This window comes from Hippopotamus amphibius, chromosome 1 (assembly GCF_030028045.1).
Source record: "Hippopotamus amphibius kiboko isolate mHipAmp2 chromosome 1, mHipAmp2.hap2, whole genome shotgun sequence".
NCBI classification, from domain to species: domain Eukaryota; kingdom Metazoa; phylum Chordata; class Mammalia; order Artiodactyla; family Hippopotamidae; genus Hippopotamus; species Hippopotamus amphibius.
The window spans coordinates 227,939,988-227,967,283 of NC_080186.1; the positions used below are offsets into that span (position 1 = coordinate 227,939,988).

Genomic DNA, 27,296 nt, shown 5'->3' on the forward strand with positions numbered 1-27,296 from the left:
CTGGAACATGTGAGTACCCTTTCTTGCTAACTGCTAGTACTGTTAACTATATGGATTCATAAAACTGAAGAAAAACAATGACCAATGATGAATCCTATTTAGTGTTTAGGGGGAAAAAGCATGAGACAAATGTCAGTGGTTTTACCTGTAAAATCTGAGAACACAGGGAAGCTTTCATCATGAGTGCGGCAGGCTTCCATCAGACTGCTGAAAAGAGTGCCCACAGGGTCCAGGGGGTGTCCAACCCAGCCCTCCAGATTGGTTATTGAGGTTATGCTTTTATGGGGTAGCTCTGTGTAAGAAAAGGGAATTGAGACATGGAGAGACGCAGAGGAAAGAAAGGCTTTACCATTTAATAGCAGCATCCTGACAAATTAATACTAAATTCAACTGAAAATTCCTCTTTAATTAAAAAATAAGGGTATATAAAATCCCCAACTTGTGAACTATTTTAAGTTCTAAAGGTTCATCTGTGAATCAATATAAATGATACTAACTTCCCAAGATAGCTCTCAAACATCTACTTAGTTCCTGTGTCCAGGATACTAGGTTAACATTACTACTTATACTATTAAATTATCTATGAGGAACAACGAATTCTAGACTTTTGCCTGAGTAGCTACAGACAATGCTCCTGACTTCCTAGGAGTGGCTATACAGAGAACTAAGAAGTCCCCCTGGAATTATCATTGGATAACTAACTCTACAACTATTAAGAAGATACTCTCAGAGTCAGTACTCCTGGGTCATCCAAAATGGAGTCTAGAAGGCAGCTGTACCCTGGGTTGGACTTGACCTCCCCTATGAATATTTATTAAATTACTCCCCTATCACCTGAAAAAAGTCTTCCTTACCATGGATCTGTAAGCCACTTAAGAGAGGACCTTTGCCACAAAGGGGAACTATAGCAGAAGATAACATATAATTTGGATGAAACATATCCTTTTCATTTTCTTCACAGAATGTTAGAACTTTCAAGTTCTCAAGTTAGAGTGCTGAGAAAAAAGCTGCAAATATTTTAAGATACATTCCATTGTAAACAATGCAATATTTTACATCTATGTGTTCACTAAAGTAATAAATAATAGTAGTTTCTTCTTAAAGGAAAGTATAGTAAAATCTATATATAATATAAAATATACAAGAAAAATATCAGCTTGTAAAAAGCTAAAGAGCCATTCCACAAGTTCAATATTCCTTTAGAAATCTTCTGTTTTGGACTATCAACCATCAGTACATAAAAATAAAGCATGGCCTGGCACAATGTATTAAAATTTATAGAAGTTGAGTACTAGAGTCCTTGGAAAGGTCTTTCCCTTCAACTTCTGTCACTGGCATCCATATGCACAACCAGGGTGAAAACAGAAACATGAGCATTACTCTTAGGAACAAGTATCTCTCTCTCTCTCTATATATATATATACACACACGCACACATATATATTTACATATAGACTTACTGTGGTGATCATTTCAAAATGATTATAAATATGGAATCATTATGTTGTATACCTGAAATTGTTGAGATATAACTGATATATGTCAGTTATATCTCAACTTTTTAAAAAGCTGACACATCATGCCACATAATATTGAAAAGGTACAAGATATTTCATTTACTAATCTTGGCCCCATAAGAAATAACTGTTACAGTAATTTGGAATTGTAACAGTTACAAAAAATCTATTCCTTGACTATGGACAAACAAAAAAAAGTAGGGAAAGATATAAACATAGATATGTAGTGCCAGTAAAGAATAGTGTGAAATTAAAGTTTCCATTGTGTGCAGGATAAAAGAGAAATAAGTCTAAGAGAGACCTCAGAGACAATCAAAGGAGTCTACCTTAACATGTGTTCCAACTTACCTGCATGAACTAACACTTTTATACTTTGTACTTCTTAGATATTGTAACATTTTAATTAAACTCATTTTAAAAACATTTCTTAGTAAAGATTAATATGAGTTTTAAAACTCTGATAATCATCACCAGCAAGCCCTCCTGTTGCACTATAAAAATACTTTACTCTCTCTTAGCCTCAGTGTTTTGATCCTTTACACTTTTCAGCAGTAAATGCCTTTTGGCCACAGACTGTGTGTGTTTAGGGGAAGGGAGATTTCAGAACAATTTTGCAAAGGGCCAAGCAACATATTTTGCAAATACATCTGGTAACCAGCGATGATCTGACGAACACAAAGAATTGGACAAAGTAATGATTGTCGAGGACATCACATTCCAGTCCTATTCTGAGCTCCCCTCTTTCTTGGTTCAAATGGTAACTCTGGAATTTTCTTTCATCATATAAATGATAATGTTAGTTAACATTTTTAACTTCCAATATAGAGGATATCGAAAATTACAACAAACACTAGCTCCAATCTCCAGCTCACTTCAACAACTTTTGATAGTTTTCAGCTGTATTCTAGATATGTGTACAATCACCCAAGGAATAAAACAAAAACATAAGCAAAAAAATACAACTAAAAGTACTTCTCTCTGAATAAGATACAAAATTCTGGAGTAAAAAACAAAACAATCCTACCAAAGAAAACTAAAAAAATTTATACCTACAGAAGAAAAAGAAGTGCATGGATTAATTAGAAAAAAGCATATGTATTTCTTTCTTTTGATTAGGGCCTTATCCATGTAATACAACTCTTTTGCAATTACTATTACTAGGGAATGCTTATTTAAAATTTAAAAGGTTAATAAACTGAGATAAAGAGTTAAATGTGTTCAGTCAGCTGACAGCTCATCAAATGTTATTTACAGAATTTGAAAAATCCAGGAGTTCTGTTTGGTCACTTTAAATACCTATCATGTTCTGATGTACACATCATTACAATTAAAATGTTTACAGTGCTTCCAGACTATATCAGGCCCTGCTTTCAGCACTTCACAGGAATTAACTAGTTTAATCTTTTCAACAACCCTAAGAGACAGGTCCTCAACTGAGCCCCATTCCACAGATAAGGTCAAGTCAATGCCGAAGGTCTCCAGATGGGATCACTTGGCAGGCTTCAAACATAGGCAGACTACCCCTGGAGCCCTTACTGTCACAATTAAAATGCTACTTCACAAAATGAAATATCTGGCTAACTTTTGCATTTTAGATAATTCAGACATACTGAATAACTCAAACAGTAAAACAAACAAACAAAAACCTCTCCCTTAAAAAATTAACCTAAGAAACTTTTAGAAAAATTTTCTTTCTTACGACATTCAACCAGGGGCAGGGGGGGAATGCCTAAAATTTCTCATAGATCAGCTATTAAGTATTTCGAATTGAGTGGTGAGTAAAGCCATGTTCATGACTCTAATTTTAAAAGATTTCTCTACCAGAACAGCATAAAACCTGGCGACATCATCACCAAGAATCCCATTCCATTGGCCACAAACGCCTTCACACATTCACCTTTTTTTTGAGTGCGGAACATTTCCAGCTGTTTCTGTTGCTGTCGTCTTAACGTGTTGACAATAGCTATTGCCAGCCTCAGTGCTTCTCCGGGGTACCCATGGGAACGTAACGCGTCCACGCGCGCACAGGCGGTAGGAACGTGTTCTGAAACAGAAAGAGAGGGGGGGGGGAGGCGGCCATTCTCAGATATAGCTATAAAAACAGGATTTAATAGTAAGATGTTTTCCCCTGAAATACTGTCAAAAAGATACAAGAAACCATTTCTGAACTTGGATTTTGAATGAAAGACTCCTATTGCCAACCATTCATCCATCTCCCACTGAATCCCTCAACTCTCCACCTCCCACCCCAATAATGCTATAGAAACTTAACAAAGGAGTAAGTCATGGAAATGTCTTTCCGGTTTGGCCACTTACCATGCCAGAGGGGCCACCCGCGGGAGTCAAAGAGGGAGTTTTCAGTGTTGTCATGGTAACAGTAGTTGGTGTATAGGTCACTGCTGACAATGTGCTGCAAGTGGCTATCCTGCCAGTGGAGATCGCATGCCTCGATGGCGCGGGTGAACACTGTCCGATGTGGCCTGTTCGATGAATCTGTTTTTTCCACAATTCAGAAAGCTGTGTCAGCTATTACTCACACGTGAATAAATCAGTCATACCATATCATTCTGTGGCCAGATGTTCATGAACACACCCACACACACTGTCCTGCACCCCCTAAGCAGAAGGATGAAGGGTGGATAGTCTCATGTCCTAAGTACTAGGAGGCAAATCAGTCCAAAGAGCCACCATTCACTCACTTGTTTTATCAAACACAAACACTCTGCAGCCATCAAAGCTAAGGTTAAAGGCGTCCTGCAAAAAGAATTGTCAAGTCTAGTTTCCATGCCAAATACACTCAAAGGAGGCACTCGGCACAAAAATCACATGAAAACTCACTGCTCCCCACTTCTGAGGTGCTGTGGTGGGCTGCCCTGATGGGATCAACAGCTCTCACAAACACTATGCAAGAGATGAGACACCAGCCATGGAACCTTTCAGGAAGATGCAATCAGCCTTTAAAAATATGCAGAAGGGTTGTGCTTTTGGTTGTATTTTTTAACTATATTGTGCGGTTTTGCACAATTAAAACTATTATGCTTCTTGGGATATAATAATTAAATGCCACTTTATATCCCAAAGGGCATAAATGCATATATTTAACATTTCACAAAGCCACACAACATAGCTACAAAACAAACCAGCGCACTTACCTTGCCCCTACAGGCTGCCTCCTGACTCCTGTGCAGGTTCCATGACTGGTGTGATGTCCCCAGCATAGTGTATGCCGGGGCATCACAAAAGAGCAGAAGCACACACTCCGAAGAGGGTTCAAGTTTCAGGACCTGACGGAGAAAAGAAATGTTTGGGGAATAAAGGATATTCTTACCCCAACTTCTGGGATTATTCAGTTCTTCTGGAAAACATGGCTCAAATTCTACCTGCACTCCCACCCCTTAGGTCCAGACTTACCTTCAACTGTGGCACAAACCTTAGAAAGAACCTCAACTGACAATCAGGGTAACAAACTATTTTTATTTATGTGTGCTTTATTTAGCTCAAGTATCACCCCTCACTGTTCTGCAGCTTAACTAAATGAGAAATAAAATCTGGAGCTTCCTTAGTTGGTAAACTTTCATCTTCCTGTCCCTGGAGCTTTGGCTAAGCACAGACATAAAGGAAATCATAAAAATCAAAACACACCTGAATCAAGAAGAGCTCTGAAAACTCATCTAGACCAACCCCTCTATTCTGCTGATGGAACTGAAAGTCGAGAGAAGTAAAGTGACTTGCCAAGGTCACACAGTCAGGCAGTGGCAGTCAAGATCAAAACACAGATAACCTCACTGCAAATTCAGCTACGTCAGCTGTTCTGAAAGGCTTTGAACGGCCTTTAACAGAAAGAGACATTACTTCAGCTTGGTCTCAGGTGGACTCAGACATGGGTATTTGAATGGCAGACATATCAAAATGCATAGATGACAGATAATGTGAGAGGCATAAATACTGATGTATCTGTTCTGGCCCCTGCCCAGACTCCCTGTTAGCAGCAGACAGGTGTACACTTTGCAAATGGGAAGAGCGGGCCCTACATTTAATAGCCTTTGGAACCTAACAGGGCTTTTTTCAGAGCAGAATAAACACACCCCTACACAACAAGAAACGGGCTCCATGACTGCTTACAGTCAATTGATCAAATAATCCAAAGTCCAAATCTCACACAAGTATTTTTAAGTGGCTTTGTAATTTCATTTATTTTGTTTAACTCAAATCATAAAAACAGAATTTAAACTTAAAAGGAGACTTTAAAAGAGCAACTTAGTATTATGCATATATTTAAAGAATGAGAGTCCTATCTGTCTATCTGACCCACTGTGGTACTGATAATAAAAGCAAGCTGTATGATTCCATTAAAAAAATTAAAATCTTAACTTTTCATGTTTGTATGTGACTGTAACAGCATAGAGAAATGTACAGGACACACACCAGGCTTTTAACAGTGGTTAGCTCTAAGAGATCAATAAAAGCAATTGTAACAAAAAAAGACTAAATACTACTGGATATTTAAGTGAAAATGTAAGATATAAAGCTCTATTAATAGCATGGAAACAGAAATATGTACACAGACAATGACAAAAGATATAGAAACAAAAACTGATTTGATTAATTATCAAAATATGGTCAATTTTTACCTTAAATATCTGTTTTTTGATTTTTGCAATAACACGGAAAAAAGAAAAAGATGATCTTAAATCAAATTGTTAAAATGCTAAATACACAAATTTGTAAAAATTTTTAAATAAAGTATAAAATAATATTAGTTTTTTAATCAAAAAAGTTAAAATAAAAAAGGCTCTCATTCAGTTATATTTAAAAAATATACTACCCTTTCAAAGGATATGGATTCTAATGCTGTCAATTAATTCTAACAAATAATCTCAGGGAAGACAGGGCCTGATTTGCACTTCACATTCACTCCGATGTGCAAACACATGCAGTTCTGCCCATGGCCTGTACCACGTGCACCCTCCTCCCCCCAGCTGCATGGCTGCTGGGCTCTGCGGACCACCGAAGTCTCTCCCCTAGCCAGCCTGCTTAGCCCTCCCGGAGAAGCACTGCAGGCTGAGCACCAGAGCCCATCTCCAGGGATGTCTTTTCTGACAGTCCTTCTGGAGAATGTGGGTGTTCTGCTAAAAGGAGGAGACCTGGTGCCTTCAGGCACAACAGCTACAAATATTGCCCTTAGAAACTAGTCCTGACTTTATATCTCTAGGACAAATCATAAATGAAATGAACTATTTTATCTGGAGGCTGACCACTTCCTAAAAGTTTTCTAAAGCCTATGGAATATTCATGTTTAACCAAGGGGAAAGCAACCAAATGGAAAATAAAAGTAAACTGTAAAATGTTAGGATGGTGATCACAAAAAAGCAGGTAGAGAGTGAAACACAGAGAAACCTCCAAATATAGTGAAGTTAAAAAGAGATCAAAGATATTGCCTATGTAGATGTAAGCATACCTTTTCCTAGCAATGGAAGGGAATAAATGTTAAATTGTTAAATTTCAAAATTTTGAGCTTCTGGAAAAAAATGTGGGGTATAAGGGGTAGATTTATTTTCTTTAAAGTTATTAAATAAAATCATCATGGGCAATAAAGATATGACAGATTTCAAATACTGAATTCCCAAAGCAAATTTCTCTAGTCAAAGGAGAGCCAGAAAATCATCTTTCCCGAGGCCTGAAACTTCTTTTTGATTGGACAAGTCCTTTTGGAGTAATACATATTATTTTCTCTCCTTGTAGAGATTGAAAACACTATGCTAACATCACATTTCACACTCAGCACACTTTCCAGCTCTTTCTAGAAATACCAACTCCAGATGGGGCCAGCACACTCAGAGTAACAGTCTTGATTCCTGAATCCTGATGTCATTTAACTCTCACCTTGCATCTATCATAACTTCAAAGTCTTTCAAGTTTTCTCAAAAAAGGAGGGGAGGAGCAGCACAAAATTATACAAAAAGAGTGACAACAGTTACTGAATGAAATTTTTATTTGCAGAGCTAACTACGTTAAAAATCTGGTTCTGAAAGAGAGGAGAAAACTCTGTAGTGGCTAGCGGTGACAGTGGGGGCAAAGAAAGATTTTTTTTTTTTTAAGATGAGAGAGACTTGAGCTAAATGGGTGGGTTCCAATAGAGAGGGAGAAGCTTTAAAAACAAAACAAAACAAAACAAAAAACAGTATAGAAATTAGAGACAGAGGTTCTTAAGAGGATATCTAGAAATGTCTGGGAGCATTTCTTAGTTGTCCAAAGACTGGAGGGCACTATTAGCCTACAGTAGGTGGGAACAAGTATGCAAGACCGTCCTTCACAATAGAGAACTTTCCTGGCTTGAGTGCCAGCAGCACCCCATGCCCCTACAGCCCCAGTCATGAAATGCTCACTTGCTGTGTTCTAAAACTAAGAATTTTTAACTGATTAAATTGTACAATAGCCCGAATATAAACTGACCAACAGATATAAAAACACACACAGCTCCTCAAGCCTCTCAATATTTTTTTTATAAATACACTACCCCCCATTTCATGATTTTTTAAAATGTATTCAAACTAAATAATCAACAGGCAATTTTAAGACATACTAGTACATGTAAGTATTACATCCATCTGTATTCTGTGAATATAAAAAAAAGTGATAAAAAGGTCTCACATAAAAATTAAAACACACACACACATTTACATCAAAACATATTAAGTCCCTGAGTTATAGTAAGTTCTTAAGTGAGTAAAATAATTTTCCCAAATCTATTGTAAGTTACTGTTATAAACATAGATGCACAATTAGGTAGATACAAAGTAAGGAGACTGTCCCTGTGGACTCACCTTGGTTGGCATTTGCACCCTGAGGCAGAGCATTGGTTAAGTTGGGTAATTCACTGCCATGATTTCCATCTTCCCATGGACAGACATCAACACCATTCCACTTCTTCAGCTGTTTTAGCCAACTGGCCTTCTGCTCCAACTTGCAGTGGGGATTTAAAACTATACACATCCACAGAGCACCTAATTTAAAGGGAGAGAGGAAAGTAAATTTTTAAAAATTTTACAAATGTCCAATCCTAATAGCTAATGATAAACCATTTCAACATGGACCCAAGTCTGCACTTTTATAACACAATTCTCCCTTGTTCAAGCAACAAATCTCATATAGAGGTTAACTTAAAGAGAACAAGAGAAGCCCAAATTTGGATCAAAGAATCCAAACACAGTTACACATAAAGATGAAAGAGATTTCAAATGGTAATCATAATCACTTTCCTACTTGTGGGACATTTTGGGCAAAAGTCAATAAAGAATACAACTTTGAGGACCAATTTTTTTTTATGAGGAGAGAATTTTATTTTAAAAGTGTCATCTTAAACTGCAAGGATGTCCGTTAAACATCACAATTAAACATGCCAAAGGAGAAGCCATGATGTAAAAATGTCCACTTAACCCACCCAAACATCTCAAACCCACCCTTTGCTGACCTTCTATAACCCCATTTTTTAAAGTTTTTTTTTCTTTTTTTAACCAAGAGAAAGTAGACAGATACATGTTGGTTAATGCTAACTGTCCATATTCACACAGAGACACAGTGTAATCTCTGAGCCTAAAATACAGAGAAAGGAGGAAAGAAGCTAGAATTCTATGTACTGCTACACAGGGGCCTAGCACCCTCCAGCTTCCAGCAGAGCTAAGGGAGCAGAAGGTTTTTCTTTTTTCCCATAGAGCATGGTGGTGTTCATTCCATAAAGCTTTTGTTGAGACAGGAAGGGATAAAAATGAATTTGGAACAGAATGGGGTAGAGATTCTTTTCCCACTGAATTCTGCTCAAGGTATCTCCCCCCAAAATAGGTTGTGAACTATGGTATAAAGGAGAAAAGAGACCTCAAAAACAGGGTGACTGAGCACAAGAGGAGAAAAAAAAAAAAAGACTGTGACTTGCTCCCAGGGATGGGAGAAAATTATAAAAGGAAGGTTGGACTCCATCAGTGTTGCATTAGTCATCCTCTCCTTCATCTTCCTCATCTTCCTCCCCCTCATCATCATCTTCATCACCTTCATCCTCATCCCCTTCTTCATCTATATCTTCCAATCCTTCTTCCCCTTCATCATCATCATCTTCTTCTCCTTCCCCTTTCTCATCATACATGTACTGAACCAAGTAGTACTGTAATGGATTTGGCCCAATATCATCTTTGATGACCTCCCCTAACTCATCTGCACCTGCATCAGAATGATCAGTAAACCAGGTGAAGAAGCTTTCTGGTTCCCCATGCTGTCTCTTCCTGCTTGCTTTCTTCTGTGCTTGACTTGAACGTTTCATCAAATCCTTTCCAGATTTCCATTTGATTTCAGTGGACTTTGAAGGTGGATCACCATTCTCATTCAGATGAAATTCTTTGGCGAGAACTTTATTTTCAAAGTAAGGGTTTTCATCAAAATAAAAACCTATTCTATAACCTGATTTAATATCTTCAAATTCTGTCACTTCAACTCTTGTCCAATAATGCAGAGCCTCTTCATCCTCCTCCCCAAGCAGTGCAGACACTTGTGGATGGTTAACAAATGTTGTTACCCCAAAATCTGGGATTTTGGCAATCAATTCCAACCTCTTCTGAAAATATGGTTGGTGGAGTTTGTTATATTTCTGTTCTACTTTCAAAATCTCCTCACTGGCTTGTTCATTAAGTCTGTCTATTTCGTTTTGTACTTCATCAATGTTCAACTGCTTCTTGCTGTTCTTCTTCTTCCTTCGGCAAGTCTGGAGAAGCAGATGTTGCCTCTGACCTGGAGGCAGGAGTCAGTCTCGGTTTCTTTGGTTTCTTCGCTTGGGGTGGAAGTGTAGACTAGTGTTTGGGGGCCATGCTAGGAGAAAAGCCAAGAATTCACCCAGGAGAAGAGGTTCATACCTGGAGCTCTGACAACTCAAGGACCAATTTCTTACTTTAATTTACAAGCAGATTTTATTCATGGATGCTGCAACAAATTACTCTAAATGGTTCTTCTGTAGAAAAATTAAAATTACTTCTAAGATTATCTTTTTACAATAAAATCATAAAGGTATAACAATGGACATAAATAAACTATTTCCTAGTCTCCTTATAAGCATTTCAAACTTTATTATGCTTGTTAATGAGTATGAATATTTATATATCAACAGATCTATTAAAAATAAAATTTATTTAAACATACTTTTCTAAACAATTTAACCAGGAACTAATCTTTATTTAAATGAAATCACTAAATTTATGTCTTTTTGTGAATGAAATCACTAAACATTTATCAAAAGTTCACTTGCTTTAAAACAAAAAGACAACCTATGGACATGGAGAAAATATGTGCAAACAATGCAACCAACAAGGGCTTAATTTCCAAAATATACAAATATCTCATACAGCTCAATATCCAAACAAAAAAACCAATCAAAAATTGGGCAGAAGACCTAAACAGACATTTCCTCAAAGAAAACTTATACAGATGACCAATAGGCACATGAAAAGATGCTCAACATCACTAATCATCAGAGAAATACAAATCAAAACTACAATGAAGTATCATCTCACACTGGTCAGAATGACCATCAACAAGAAGTCTACAAACAATAAATGCTGGAGAAGGTGCGGAGAAAAGGGAACCCTCCTACACTGTTGGTGAAAATGTAAACTGGTACAGCCACTATGGGAAAGAGTATGGAGGTTCCTTAAAAAACGAAAAATAGAGTTACCACATAATCCAGCAATCCTACTCCTGGACATATATCTAGAAAAGATGAAAACTCTAATTCAAAAAGATACATGCACTCCAATGTTCATAGCAGCACTATTTACCAAGACATGGACGCATCTTAAGTTTCCATCAACAGATGAGTGGATAAAGAAGATGTGTTATGTACGTACACACACACACACACACACACACACACACACACACACACGCGCGCGCGCGCGCGCGCAAATGGAATATTACTCAGCCATAAAAAAGAATGAAATAATGCATTTGCAGCAACATGGATGGACCTAGAGTTTATCATACTAAGTGAAGTAAGTCAGACAAAGACAAATGTTATATGATATCACTTACATGTGGGATTTAAAAAGTAATACAAATGAACTTATTGCAAAAGAGAAACAGCTTCACAGACATAGAAAACTTATGTTTACCAAAGGGAAGGGGAGGTGGGGATAAATTAGGAGTATGGGACTAACAGATACACACTACCATATATAAAATAAACAACATGGATTTACTGTATAGCACAGGGATCTTGTAAATACCTTCAATAGAAAAGAACTGAGTATGTATACATATTTTTTGATTCTACGAGGTTGAGTCAAAAACTACCCACACTCCAGTTATATTAAAAATTCTATAAATTCTGCAGCCAGGGTGCGGATAATTTTTGAGTCACCCTCGTGTGTGTGCGTGTGTGTGTGTGTGTGTAAAAACCAAATCACTTTGCTGTACACCTGAAGCTAACACAATATTTTAAATCAACTGTACTTCAATAAAAAAACTTCACTTGTTTTTCAAAGGAAAAGTCATAATGAATTTAGAAGGTATAACTTATAATTTGAGTAATTAAGGTACTGATAAAATTTATCATACCTTTCTACATTTTTCAAAAAGGTAGCTAATTCAAGCAAATATTTCAAAAGTTTTAAAAGTTCAAGTTTTGGGAATTCCCTGGTAATCTGGTGGTTAGAACTCTGTTCTTCCACTGCAGGGGGCACAGGTAAGATCTTGCAAGCTGTGCTGTGTGGCCAAAAAAAAAAAAAAATCAAGTTTTACTTTACTAATTTCAAAACAAGACAGATACTAATACTTACAAGCCATTCACAACTCTTTCTTTGAAAAGGTTTGTATGTATGCTTGTGTTTATTTTAATCAGTTGTGTTAACCAAGTGAATAATACAGGTAAGAATGGTCTGTTTACGTTTTGTTTGTCCAAAAGAGATTCTTTACATTCTCCCACATTTAAAATTAGCAAGCTGATTGGTTCAAGATGGTGGAGTAGGACGTGAGCTCATGTCCTCTTGTGAGAGCACCAAAATCACAACTAACTGCTGAACAACCATTGATAGGAAGACACTGGAACCCACCAAAAAAGATACCCCACATCCAAAGACAAAGGAGAAGCCTCAATGAGATGGTAGGAGGGGCGTAATCACAACAAAATCAAATCCCATACCCACTGAGTGGGCAACCCACAAACTGGAGAACAGTTATACCACAGAAGTTCTCCCGCTGGAGTGAAGGTTCTGAGCCCCAGGTCAGGCTTCCTAGCCTAGGGGTCCTGCAACAGGACTAGGAATCCCCAGGGAATATAGCTTTGAAAGCCAGGGGGGATTTGACTGCAAGACTTCCACAGGACTGGGGGAAACAGAGACTCCACTCTTGGAGGGCACACACAGAGTCTTGTGTGCACCAGGACATAGGAAAAGGAGCAGTGACCCCAAAGGAGTCTGAACCAAACCTACCTGCTAGTGTTGGAGGGTCTCCTGCAGAGGCGGGGTGGGGGGTTGGGGGTGGGGCAAGCTTGCGGCTCACCACAGGGAGGGGGCACTGGCAGTGGCAGTTCTGGGAAGTGCCCATTGTCATAAGCCCTTCAGGAGGCCACCACTGGCCCCACCATACAGCCTGTAGGTTCACTGCTGGGTCGCCTCAGGCCAAACAACTAACACAGCCCCTCCCAACAGCAGACAAGTGGATTAAAGTTGTACTGAGCACCCAGCCCATTACAGCAAGACCCAGTTCTACACACCACCAGTCCTTCCCATTGGCAAGCTTGCGCAAGCCTCTGGGATCATCTCATCCACCAGAGAACAGACAGCAGAAGCAAGAAGAACTGCAATCCTGCAGCCTGCAGAACAAAAACCACAATCACAGAAAGTTAGGCAAGATGAAAAGGCAAAGGATTATGTCCCAGATAATCAGAAGGAACAAGGTTAAACCCCAGAAAAACAACTAAATGAAGTGGAGATAGGCAACCTTCCAGAAAAAGAATTTAGAATAATGATAGTGAAGATGATCCAGGATCTTAGAAAAAGAATGGAGGCAAAGATTTAGAAGACACAAGAAATGTTTAACAGACTTAGAAGAGCTAAAGAACAAACAAATTGGGATGAACAATGCAATAACTGAAATGAAAAATACACGAGAAGGAATCAATAGCAGAATAACTGAGGCAGAAGAATGGATAAGTGACCTGGAAGACAGAATGGTGGAAATTACTGCCATGGAACAGAATTAAAAAAAAAGAATGATAAGGAATGCAGACAGCCTAAGAGATCTCTGGGACAACACTAAATGCACCAACATTCGCATTATAGGGGTCCCAGAAGGAAAAAGGAGAGAGAAAGGACCCAAGAAAATATTCGAAGAGATAATAGCTGAAAACTTCCCTAACATAGGAAAGGAAACAGTCAACCAAGTCTAGGAAGCACAGAGTCCCAGGCAGGATAAGCCCAAGGAGAAACAAGCCGAGACACATAGTAATCAAATTGACAAAAATTAAAGACAAAGTATTCAAAGCAACAAGGGAAAAATGACAAATAGCATATAAGGGAACTCCCATAAGGTTATCAGATGATTTCTCAGCAGAAACTCTGCAAGCCATAAGGGAGTGGCATGATATATTTAAAGTGATGAGAGGGAAGAACCTATAACCAAGAATACTCTACCCAGCAAGGCTCTCATTCAGATTTGGCAGAAATCAAAAGCTTTACAGACAAGCAAAAGCTAAGAGAATTCAGCACCACCAGACCGGCTTTGCAACAAATTCTAAAGGAACTCCCCTAGGTAGGAAAGAGACTAACACTTAAAAACAACAACAACAACAACAACAACAAAAACCCTTGTACATGCATAGATTGTTACATCAAAATCTCATGGGAACAGGAAACCCCAAAACTACAATAGATACACAGACAAAAGAAAAAGCAACCCAAACACAATACTAAAGATTGTCATCAAGCCACAAGAGAAGAGAACAAAAGAAGGAAGAAAAAAGACCTATAAAAACAAACCCAAAATGATTAAGAAAATGGCAAAATTGCAACACATATCAATAATTATCTTAAATGTAAATGGATTAAATGGGCTGACCAAAAGACATCTATTGGCTGAGTGGACACAAAAAACAAGACCCCTATATATACTGTCTACAAGAGACCCACCTCAGAATGAAGGAAACAAACAGACTGAAAGTGAGAGGATGGAAGAAGGTATTCCACACAAATGGAAACCAAAAGAAAGCTAGAATAATAATATTTATATCAGACAAAACAGACTTCAAAATAAAGATTGTTAGACAAAGAAGGACACTATATAATGATCATGGGATCAATCCAAGAAGAAGATGTAACAATTGTAGATATACATGCACCCAACACAGAAGCACCTCAATATATAAGGCAAATATTAACAGCCATAAAGAGAGAAATCAACAGTAACACAATGAAAGGGGGAATTTAACACCCCACTTTCATCAAGGGACAGATCATTCAGACAGAAGATCAATAAGGAAACACAGGCCTTAAATGACACATTAGATCAGATAGACTTAATTGATATTTATAGAGCAGTCCATCCAAAAGCAGCAGAATACATATTCTTCTCAAGTGCACACAAAATATTCTCTAGGGTTTATAACATGCTGGGCCATAAGGCGAGCCTCAGTAAATTTAAGAAAATTGAAATCATACCAAGCATCTTTCCCAATCACAATGCTATGAGATTAGAAATAAACTACAGAAAAAAAAACCTATAAAAAAAAACACGTTAAGGCTAAACAATATGCTACTAAGCAACCAATGGATCACTGAAGAAATTAAAGAGGAAATCAAAAAATACCTACAGACAAATTAAATTGAAAGCACAACATTCCAAAACCTATGGGATGCAGCAAAAGCACTTCTAAGGGGGAAGTTTATAGCAATACAATCTTACCTCAGGAAGAAAGAAAAATCTCAAATAAACAACCTAACATTACACCTACAGCAACTAGAGAAAGAAGAACAAACAAAGTCTAAAGTTAATATAAGGAAGGAAATCATAAAGATCAGAGTAGAAATAAATAGAGACAAAGAAAACAATAGCAAAGACTAATAAAATGGAAAGCTGGATCTTTGAAAAGAGAAACAAAATTGATAAACCTTTCACCAAACTCATCCAAAAACTGTAAGAGGCTGATGAAAGAAATCAAAGAAGACACTAACAGATCGAAAGGTATACCACGTTCGTGGATTAGAAGAATCAGTATTGTCAAAATGACTATACTACCCAAGGCAATCTACAGAGTCAATGCAATCCCTATCAAATTACCAATGACAATTTTCATATAACTAGAACAAAAAATCTTAAAATTTGTATGGAGACTTTAAAGGCCCCAAATAGCCAAAGCAATCCTGAAAAAGAAAAACGGAGCTAGAGGAATCAGGCTCCCTGTCTTCCGACTATACTACAAAGCTAAGTTCATCAAAACAGTATGGTACTGGCACAAAAACAGAAATATAGATCAATGAAACAGAATAGGAAGCCCAGAAATAAACCCATGCACCTATGGTCAATTAATCAAAGGAGGCAAGACTACACAATGGTGAAAAGACACTCTCTTCAACAAATGGTGCTGGGAAAACTGGACAGCTACTTGTAAAAAAATTAAATTAGATCATTCTTTAACACCATACACAAAAATAAGCTCAAAATACATTAAAGACCTAAATGTGAGGCTGCACACTATAAAAGTCCTAGAGGAAAACATAGGCAGAACACTCTATGACATAACTTGCAGCAGTATCTTTTCTGATTCATCTCCCAGAATTAAGGAAATAGAAACAAAAATAAACAAATGGGACCTAATTAAACTCAAAAGCTTTTGCACAGCAAAGGAATCCATAAAATAAAAAAATGAAAAGACAACCCACAGATTGGGAGAAAATATTTGCAAATTATGTGACCGACAAGGGATTAGTCTCCAAAATTTAAAAAACAGCTCATGAGGCTTAATACCATCAAAACAAACCAATCAAAAAATGGGCAGAAGACCTAAATAGAAATTTCTCTAAAGAAGACATACAGATGGCCAAGAGGCACATGAAAAGCTGCTAAACATCACTAATTATTAGAGAAATGCAAATCAAAACGACAATGAGGTATCACCTCATACTGGTCAGAATGGCCATCATCAAAAAATCTACAAACAATAAATGCTGGAGAGGGTGCAGAGAAATGGGAAACCTCCTACACTGTTGGTGGGAATGTAAATTCATACAACCACTATGGAGAACAGTAAGGAAGTTCCTTAAAAAAACTAAAAATAGAGCTACCATAGGACCCTGCAATCCCACTTCTGGGCTTATATCCAAAGGAAAACATGGTCCAAAGGGATACATGCACCCCAATGTCCATTGCAGCACTGTTTACAATATCCAAGACATGGAAGCAACCTAAATGTCCATCAACAAAGGAATGGATAAAGAAGATATGGTATATACATGCAATGGAATGTTACTCAGCCATTAAAAAGATATAATGCCAGTTGTAGCAACATGGATGGACCTAGAGATTGTCATTCTGAGTGAAGTAAGTCAGACAGAGAAAGAGAAATATAATATATCCCTTATATGTGGAATCTAAAAAGAAATGATACAAATGAACTTATTTACAAAACAGAAACAGACTCACAGACTTAGAGGATGAACTTATGGTTACCAGGGGGTAAGAATGGGGGGAAAGGATAGTCATGGAGTTTGGGATCAAAATGTACACACTGCTGTATTTAAAATGGATAACCAACTAGGACCTACTGTATAGCACAGGGAAATCTGCTCAATCTTTGTGGCAGCTTGGATGCGAGGAGAGTTTGGGGGAGAATGGATACATGTGTATGTATGGCTGAGTCCCTTTGCTATGCACCTGAAACTATCACAACATTGTTAATTGACTATACTCCAATATAAAATAAAAAGTTAAAAAAAAGGGAGGGTTAAGGATGACAGTTGGGAAGGGAAAGGTTAGGAGCAGGAATTGTGGCCTACTCCCAAGAAAGGGGGCATGGGAGTGGGATGGTTGACCCTGACCAGACCTCCTTGTATATATGTTAATGATATTTAATGTCAGAGAAAGAGAGAGAGGAGGGGAGAGAGAGAGCTGCCAGGTGTCAAGGTGGTCAATTAAGACAACCTAGAGGGACATCAAAGGTGATGCAGTGGTTAACAATCTGCCTGCCAATACAAGGGACACGGGTTTGAGCCCTGCCCCAGGAAGATACCACATGCCATGGAGCAACTAAGCCCATGCGCCACAACTATTGAGCCTGTGCTCTAGAGCCACAACTGTTGAGCCCATGTGCCACAAATACTGAAGCCCACGCACCTAGAGCCCATGCTCCATAACAAGAGAAACCACCACGAGGAGCCCACGCACCACAATGAAGAGCAGCCCCCGCTCACCACAACTAGAGAAAGCCCGTGTGCAGCAATGAAGACCCAACACAGCCAATAAAAAAATAAATCAAATAAATTAATTAATTAAAAAAAACAACCTAGAGCTTTATAACAACCCACATCATTACAAAAATGACATAAAATAAAATAAGCAAGCTTCTTCAATTAGAGAATCTAATATTTTAAATATCAAGTACCATTTACCAACAAAAAATTAACAGTCACAACCTAAGCCACAGATATTTACAATTTACATTTCTATAATTTAAAATGCCAACTAGAAACAAAATATGACAGGTCAAGATGGAGTAAAACCCACTATGGCTTATCTCTCCCCATAATTACAACTAAAAACTGGACAAACTATAAAAAGCAGCATTCTGAAGACCCTGAAAAGTAAACAACAGCAAGCAGTTTGTGGAAATAAAACTTGAAGAAGTTTAAATCATATGGGGGTGACTTCCTGTTACTTTTCCCCCTCTTTTCTCTCCTGTCTTGCACATAAGATTAGTCTCATTTGGGGAACTATACAGAAGGCATAAAGAGCAAAAGCTTCAGAGAAACCTCATCTACCTGGTGAGAGGATTTGGAAAAGGGAATCCCCTACCACTCAGAAGCTAAAGAGGGAGATCCCTGGATATTTTGTACAACAGTAGGCCCAAGTAGTGGTCACACCTCACATGTGTTAGACTGACCAAAAACAGCATAACCAAGGTTTTGAAAACTTAACTGACATGACTGAAAGAAGGCAAAAGAGAACTCATGGTCTGAATATATCCTATTGACTGCATGCTTTAAAAAAACAAAAATTTCTCTGGAGGATTATAATAGGACCCAGACTCTTAAATACAGTATTTAAACGTTCAGGATCCAAAATTACTTAGCTTACAAAGAAAAAGGGAAAATGTGATCAATTCTCAAGGGAAAAAACAATGAACCAGATGTTAAATTATCAATCAGAGACTTTATGCAACTATTACAACTATGCTCCATCAGATAACGGTAAACACTATTGACATAAGTGAATATGAACTATAAAAAAGAACTAAATAGAAATGTTAGAATTGAAAAAAACAATATCTGAAATAAAAAATTCACTGGATAGGATTAATAGTAGAATGGATATGACAGAGGTGAAAGTCAGTAAACTTGAAGACAGAAATTATCTCATCTGAAGAAGAGAAAGAATCAGAAGAAAATGAACAGAGCCTTAAGATAGGTAGGAAAATATTGAAAGTAACATTTATAGCATTGGAGATCCAAAGAAGATAAGACATAGATACAGAAAAACTTGAGAAAGGAATAATTACTGGAAACTTCCCCAAATTGAAGATATGAATTTACAGATCAAAGAAGCTGAGCTAACCAAAAAATTCATGCCCAGTGATGTTCAAATCACCGAAAGCCAAAGACAAAAGAAAAAAATATTGAAAGCAAAGAAAATGAAATCCTGTATAAAGAAGCATGACAAATAATTAGTGATTTCTCATCAGAAATTATATAGGACAGAAGACATTGTAACAATATCTTTAAAGTATTAAAAGAAATGGAAATATCAACCCAGACTGGGCAAAATATCATTCATGAAAGATGGTGAAATGAAATCTTTCCCAGATCAGGAAAAATTAACGTGTAATGTTTAAGAGACCTGATGCTAACAAAATTCTTCAGGCTGAAGATAAATAATACTAGAGGGAAACTTAGAACTATAGGAATAAAGGAAGTGCAACAGAAACAATAAATACCTGAGTAAATATAATGGACTATTTTTGTTATTTTAAGTTATTTAAGATAAATATGACTATTGAAAGCAAAAACGTGAACACTGTCTTGTGGTGTTTTAAATGTGTGTAGATGTAATACACATGAAATCTATAACACAAAGGAGGGAGAACAAAGGGACCTATGTGGTTTTTAGATTCTATATTCTACTTTAAGTATCAAAATATAAACTCAAAGTAGACTGTTTAAGGTTAGGTATATTTCTTGTAATACTGAAACCATTAAAAAAACACAAAGAGATACAAACAAAAAGGACAATAGATAAGATGAAATACTAAAAATTAAAAAAAAAAAACAATCCAAGGTAGGAGAGGAGAAGGCAGGAGGGAGGGAACAAAGGAACAAAAACAGAGAGGATATACAGAAAACAAAAGATCAAATGGTAGACCAAAATTCAACCACGTTAATAATTATAGTAAATATAAACTGTCTAAATATGCCAATTCAAAGAGATGGTAAAATCAGATTAAAAAACAAAACCCAACTCTGTGCTGTATACTAGAAACCCACTTCAAATATAATGACATAGATATATTAAATGGAAAAGGATGGGAAAAGATACACCATGCAAACACTTTCAAAATAAAGCTGGAGTGGCCATATTATTATCAAACAAAGTAAGCTTTGGAACAAGAAATAGTATACCAGATAAAGTGGAACATAACATGAAAAAAGGGTCAGTTCTCCAAAAACCATATCAATCCTAAATGAGGATGCTGTACTCAACATTAAGACTTCAAAATACATGAAGCAAAAATTGACAAAGCTGAAAGGAGAAACAGACAAATCCACAATTACATTGGGGATCTCAATACTTCTCTCTCAATAACCAATAAACAAGTAGACAGAAAATTAGCAAGGATAAAGAATGCTTAAAACAACACTATCAACCAACTTAATCTAACTGACATTCACAGAACACTCCATTTAACACTAGTAGAAAAACAAAACAAAACAAAACAAAATCCTACATTTTCTAAAATGCACAAAGAACATTTACCAAGATAGTCCATATTCTGGGCCATAAAGCAAATTCTGACAAACACTAAAGAAGTGAAATCATACAAAGTATGTTCTCTAATGTAATAGGATTAAATTAGAAATCAGTAACAGGAGGATATTTGGAAAACTCCCAAATACCTGAGAATTAAACAATAGTATTCTAAATAACTCATGAGCAAAAGAAGTCACAAAAGAAAACAGAAAATAATTTGTTCTGAATGAAAATGCAAATAAAATATATCAAAATTTGTTATCTACAGCTGAAAAGAGTTTAGAAAGAAATTTATAGTATTAAATGCTTATATTGGAAAAGAAGGAAAGATTCAGATCCATAATCTAAATATCCACCTTAAGAAACTTAGAAACGGAATGAAAAATCAAAGCCAAAGCAAGCAGAAGGAAGGAAATAACAGATCAGAAATCAATTAAATGGAAAACCACCTCCTAAGTTTTTTTAATGAAACCAAAAGCTAGTACTTTAAAAAGATTAATAAAGCTATAATCAGTCTAACCAAAATAAGAAAAGACAAAACTATGAGTATCAGGAATAAAAAAGGGCACATCATTATAGATCCCAGAGGCACTAAAAGGCTCATAAAGGAATACTATGAACAACTTTTTTGCCCATAAATTCTACAACTTAGATGAAATGGACAAATTCCTTGAAAAATCACAAACGACCACAGTTCTCAAGAAGAAATAACAATGTAAATAGCTATAAATTTATCAAAGAAATTAAATAGCTATAAATTTATCAAAGAAATTAAATCTGTAGTTTTGTAGTAAATTGTAGTAAAACTAACAATGCAGGTCCAGATGTTTCCCTGGAAAATTCTGCCAAACAGTAAAGAAAGAAATAAAACCAATTCTATACAATATCTACCAGAAAAAAGAAGAAAGGGAATGGTTTACAACTTATTTTATGAGCCAGCATTACCCTGATATCAAAACCAAACAAAAAACATTACAAGTAAACATAATTACATGTCAAAGGAAAATACCACAACAAAATATTAGTAAATCTAATTAAGAAATACATAAAAAAGAAAACACACCAAAACCAAACTGGGTTTATCCCAGGAATACAAGGCTGGTTCAACATTTGAAAATCCTTTTAACTCACCATATTAACAGGCTCAGGAAGAAGAACCATATGACCATCTCAACAGATGCAGAAAAAGCAACTGACAAAATTCAACATCCTTCATAATAAATAAAACTCAGCACTAGGGACAGAAGATAACTTACCCAATAAAGGTCACCTGCAAAAAAACCACCTACAGTTAACATAATGGCAAAAGACTACATGTTTTTCCCCTAAGATCAAAACAAGGCAAAGATGTCTGCTCTACCACTCCTACTGAACATCATGCTGGAAGTTTCAGCCAGGTCAATAAAGCAGGAAAAGGAGATTAATGGCATAGATTTAAAAGGAAATAAACTAGCCTCTATTTGTAGACAACTAACCTACAAAAAAGCTCCCAGAACTGATAACTAAGTTTAGCAAGGTCATATGATATAAGCTCAATGCAAGAAACCAACTGTACATCTATGTGCTAAAATCAAACAATTACAGATCGAAGTTTACCCCCAAAAAAGCACCAATTATACTACCAAAAAAACATGAAATACTTCATTATAACTCTAACAAAACATGTACAGAGTCTCTGTGCTAAAAACTACAAAACACTGACAAGAAATCAAAGACAATCTTAAAAAGCAGACTGGAAAGCTCAATACTTGTTAAGATGTCCATTTTCCCCAAATTGATCTATATATTCAACATAACTCCACTCAAAACCCTAGCAGGCATTTATATACATATCAACAAAAATAGATACAGAGTGGCCAAAACATTTTAAAGAAGGGAAAATTTGGAAGGCTCCTCAGCTCCTGATTTTGAGACTTTCTATGAAGTTAAGAGTAATTAAGACAGTGCACAATTGCAGAAGAACAGGTACACACACCATTGTACAGATTAGAGAGCTCAGACCTACACAGATATGATCAATTCAAGGTTCAAAGTCAACTCAATGGAGAAAGATAAATCTTTTCAAAAACTAGTGCTACAACAACTGGATATTCATATAAAAATGAACTTCAATCTATAGCACACAGTTTATGAAAAAATTAACTCAATTAACTTATTAAAAAGCTAACTCAAAATGGATCACAGACCTAAATACAAAACCTAAAACCATAAAACTTCTGGAAAACATCTTTGTGACCTTAGGTTAGGCTCAGATAATCTTAGATACAATATCAAAAGCAGAATCCATAAAAGATAAAACTTATCTAGTGGACTTCATCAACATTAAAATCTTCTGTGCTACAAAAAAAATATAAAGAGAATGAAAAGACAGGCCACACACTGGGAGAAAATATGTGCAAATCATACATCTGACAAAGAACTTGTATCCAGAATATGTAAAATCCTCTCAAAACTCATTGAAAAAACATTACCCCACTACAGATGGGCAAAAAATTTGGAAGACATTTCGCTAAAGAAGATATACAGATGGCAAACTGCTGATGAAAACATGTTGAACATCATTAAATCATTATAAAAATGAAAATGGAAACTGTCTGCAGATAACATGATACAATACATAAAAAATCCTAAGGACATCACCAGAAAACTACTAGGGCCCATCAATGAATTCAGAGAAGTTGCAGATACAAAATTAATATATAGAAAACTGTTGCATCTCTATACACTAACAAAGAACTATCAGAAAGAGAAATCAAGGGACTTCTCTGGTGACACAGTGGTTATGAATCCGCCTACCAACGCAGGGGATGTGGGTTCGATCCCTGCTCTGGGAAGATCCCACATGCTGCGAAGCAACTAAGCCCATGCACCACAACTACTGAGCCTGTGCTCTAGAGCCCATGTGCTGCAACTACTGAAGCCCATGTGCCTGGAGCCCATGCTCTACAACAAGAGAAGCCACAGCAATGAGACGCCTGCACACCACAATGAAGAGTAGCCCCTGCTCGCCACAACTAGAGAAAGCCCATGCACAGCAACAATGACCCTCTGCAGCCAAAAATAAACAAATAAATAGTTAAAAAAAAAAAAAAAAGAAATTAAGGAAACAATCTCATTTACCATCACATCAAAAAGAATAAAATACCTAGGAATAAACCTACCTAAAGAGGTAAAAACCTGTACTCAGAAAAATGTAAGATGCTAATGAAAGTAATTGAAGATGACATAAACAGATGAAAAGATATACCATGTTCTTGAATTGGAAGAATTAATATTGTTAAAATGATCATACTACCGAAGGCAATCTACAGATTCAATGCAATCCCTATCATAATACCAGTGCCATCTGTATGTAAACACAAAAGACCCAACAGTCAACACAATCTTGAGAAAGAAGAACAGTGCTGGAGGAATCACACTCCCCGACTTCAGACTATATTACAAAGCTACTGTAATCAAAACAACATGATACTGCTACTAAAACCAGACACACAGATCAATCAGACAGAATAGAGAGTCCAGACATAAACCCATGCACTTATGGTCAATCACTCTACAACAAAGGAGGCAAGAATATACAATGGAGAAAAGACAGTCTCTTCAGTAAGTAGTGCTTGGAAAACTAGACAGCTACATGTAAAAGAATGAAATTAGAACATTCTCTAACACCACATACAAAAATAAACTCAAAATGGATTAAAGACCTAAATGTAAGACTGAAAACCATGAAACTCCTAGAGGAAAATATAGGCAGAACACTCCTTGACATAAATCATAGCAATATTTCTTGTGGCTCTGTCTCCTAAAGCAAAGGATATAAAAGCAAAAATAAACAAATGGGACCTAATTAAGCTTCAAAGCTTTTGCACAGCAAAGAAAACCACTGACAAAACAAGAAGACAAGCTACTGAATGCAAGAGAATATTTGCAAATGATATGACCAGTAAGGGGTTAATATCTAACATATAAAACAGCTCATACAACTCAACATCAAAATAACAAAGAACCCAATTAAAAAATGGGGAAAAGAATGAACAGGGATTTTTCCAAAGACACGCAGATGGCCAACAGGCATATGAAAAGATACTCAACAGTAGTAAGCATCAGAGAAATGCGAATCAAAACTACAATGAGATATCATCACCTCACACCTGTCAGAGTGGCTATCATCAAAAAGAACATGAATAACAAATGTTGGCAAGGATGTAGAGAAAGGGGAACCTTCATAGACTGCTGGTGGGACTATAAATTGGTGCAGCCACTATGGAAAATAGTATGGAGATTTCTCAAAAAACTACAAATAGAACTACCATATGATCCAGCAATTCTACTCCTGAGTATATATCTGAGAAAAACAAAAAAACTAATTAAAAAAGATACATGCACCCCAATGTTCATAGCAACATTATTTACAACTGCCAAGATATGGAAGCAACCTAAGTGTCCATCAACAGAAGAATGGATAAAAAAGATGCAGTATATATACACAGAATGGAATACTATTCAGCCATAAAAAGAGAATGAAATAATGTCCTTTGCAGTAACATGGGTGGACTTGAAGGGTATTATGTGAAGTGAAATAAGTCAGACAGAGAAAAACAAATCCTGTATGATATGACTTATGTGTGGAATCTAAAAAATACAACAAACTAGTGAAGATAACAAAAAAAAAGAAGCACACTCACCAAGAACAAACGAGTAGGGAGAGGGAAGGGGGGAGGGGCAACATAGGGATAAGGGAGTAAGAAGTACAAACTGTTACGTCAAAAACTATATCCTTGTAGCTACAAGGATATATTTTACAACACAGGGAATATAGCCAATATTTTATAATAACTATAAATGGACTATAACATCAACTATATTTCAATTAAAAAAAAAACATACAAAATACCACTACACACCTATTATAAGGGTTAAAATTAGAAAAAGAAATTTAAAATCTGAATAATGCTGGCAATCAGAATGCTCATAATTGCTGCTGTGAGTGCAAAATGATATAGCTACCCTGGAATATGTTTCAGCAGTTTCTCATGAACTTAAACATTTAGCTTATGACCCAGCAATTCTACCTCTTGGGATTTGCACAAAAGAAATGAAAACTTAGGTTCACATAAAAACTTTACAAGAATGTCTACAGCAGTTTTATTCATAAATACAAAAGATCACCACCAACCTGAATGTCCTTCAACTGGTGAACAGATGAACAAACTTGGTGCATTGACATAATAGAATACTACTCAGCAACAAGAAACAGACCACTGAAATACATATAACATCTCAAATGCATTATACCAAGTGAAGGAAGCCAGAATCAAAAGAGTATGTATGTGTATACACATGTACACACATGCTTTATTATTCCATTTATATGACATTTTGGAAAAGGCAAAACTAAAGGGGCTGAGAATAGACTACCAATGTTAGGGACAGGGTGTAGGTGATGAACTGACCATAAAGGGACTGTGTGAGGGAATTTTTGGAGGTGATATAACCATTCTATATCTTCATTGATCACATGACCCTATGCCTTTGTCTAAACTGAAAATTGTACACTAAAACTTTCAGGTGTATGTATTTTTATAGTTAAGTATTTATGGTATGTATTTTACAGTATAATTAAGACTTTTACTGTATGTAACAAAGTAAATTTTTAGAAATTGCTGATTAATATATGGGTCAAACAATTTTATCTACTGGTATTCCAACAACTTATGAGTGTTCTCTCTGCAGGATTTCTCTACAAGCCAATGGACATCACACACAGCACTATCTTTTTAATCATATGCATTTCCCATGCCAAGAATCAGGAAAAGCAGCTTCAAATGAAACATGACCACACACTGTCACAAAGCAAGGGACAAACTCAAAATGGTACCTAAAGAACCTGTAAGTAGCAGCCTTTCCTACTGAACCCCACTGGAAAATGCACCCACTACCTTTACATTTTGGACTGATGGACAACATAACAACACAAAAAAGTTACATGGTAATAATTAAATTAAACCTAATGAATGCTATGGATTGGATCAAAACTTGGCATTTCTATTTATAAGTCTGTATCTATACTGAACTCTAAATCATCAAATTATCTTTTTTTTCAATCACTGATGACTTTATTGAAAATTGAAAGTTCCAAGTATACACTATGTATAGAATTCTTACAAATCAATTAAATATATTTAATACCAGAGTAGAAAATTGAACAATTTATGGTTAAAAAAATGCAAATGGCCAATAAACATGTGGAAAAAATATTTCTCAGTAATGATCAAATAAGTGCATCTATCAAATTGGAAAAAAATATTTAAAAATCAATAACTGGTAAAAATGTGGAAAAACTGTATATAGAAGTGTAATTGGTTTAACATTTCTAGAAAGAGTTTAGCAGTGCTGTATCAGCTTTTGGAAAGTCCACAGTCTTAATGGTTTGTGACTTACCTATCAAATTTTCTTTTTAAAAAATGAAATTACAATATTCAACAGATAATGCTTCAGAATTAAGAATCTTTCATGTTCTTCTTTCAAGATGTTTTTTTCTTATAATTCTACTACTCTTGAATACTGTAT

At 36.2% G+C, this 27,296-nt stretch overlaps 1 protein-coding gene and 1 pseudogene across 1 annotated transcript in view; both read right to left on the reverse strand.

The window, feature by feature from the left end:
* ZSWIM6 (zinc finger SWIM-type containing 6) overlaps positions 1-27,296 on the reverse strand; it is a 207,636-nt gene that overhangs the window by 18,284 nt on the left and 162,056 nt on the right. The window contains exons 5-8 of the mRNA XM_057742822.1: positions 8,342-8,521; positions 3,834-4,010; positions 3,415-3,561; positions 146-292 (exon numbers count right to left, since the gene is read on the reverse strand). Of these exons, the coding sequence (XP_057598805.1) occupies positions 146-292; positions 3,415-3,561; positions 3,834-4,010; positions 8,342-8,521 (651 nt within the window). The remainder of the gene's footprint in view (positions 1-145; positions 293-3,414; positions 3,562-3,833; positions 4,011-8,341; positions 8,522-27,296) is intronic.
* Positions 8,542-10,369, reverse strand: LOC130857293 (protein SET-like; annotated as a pseudogene).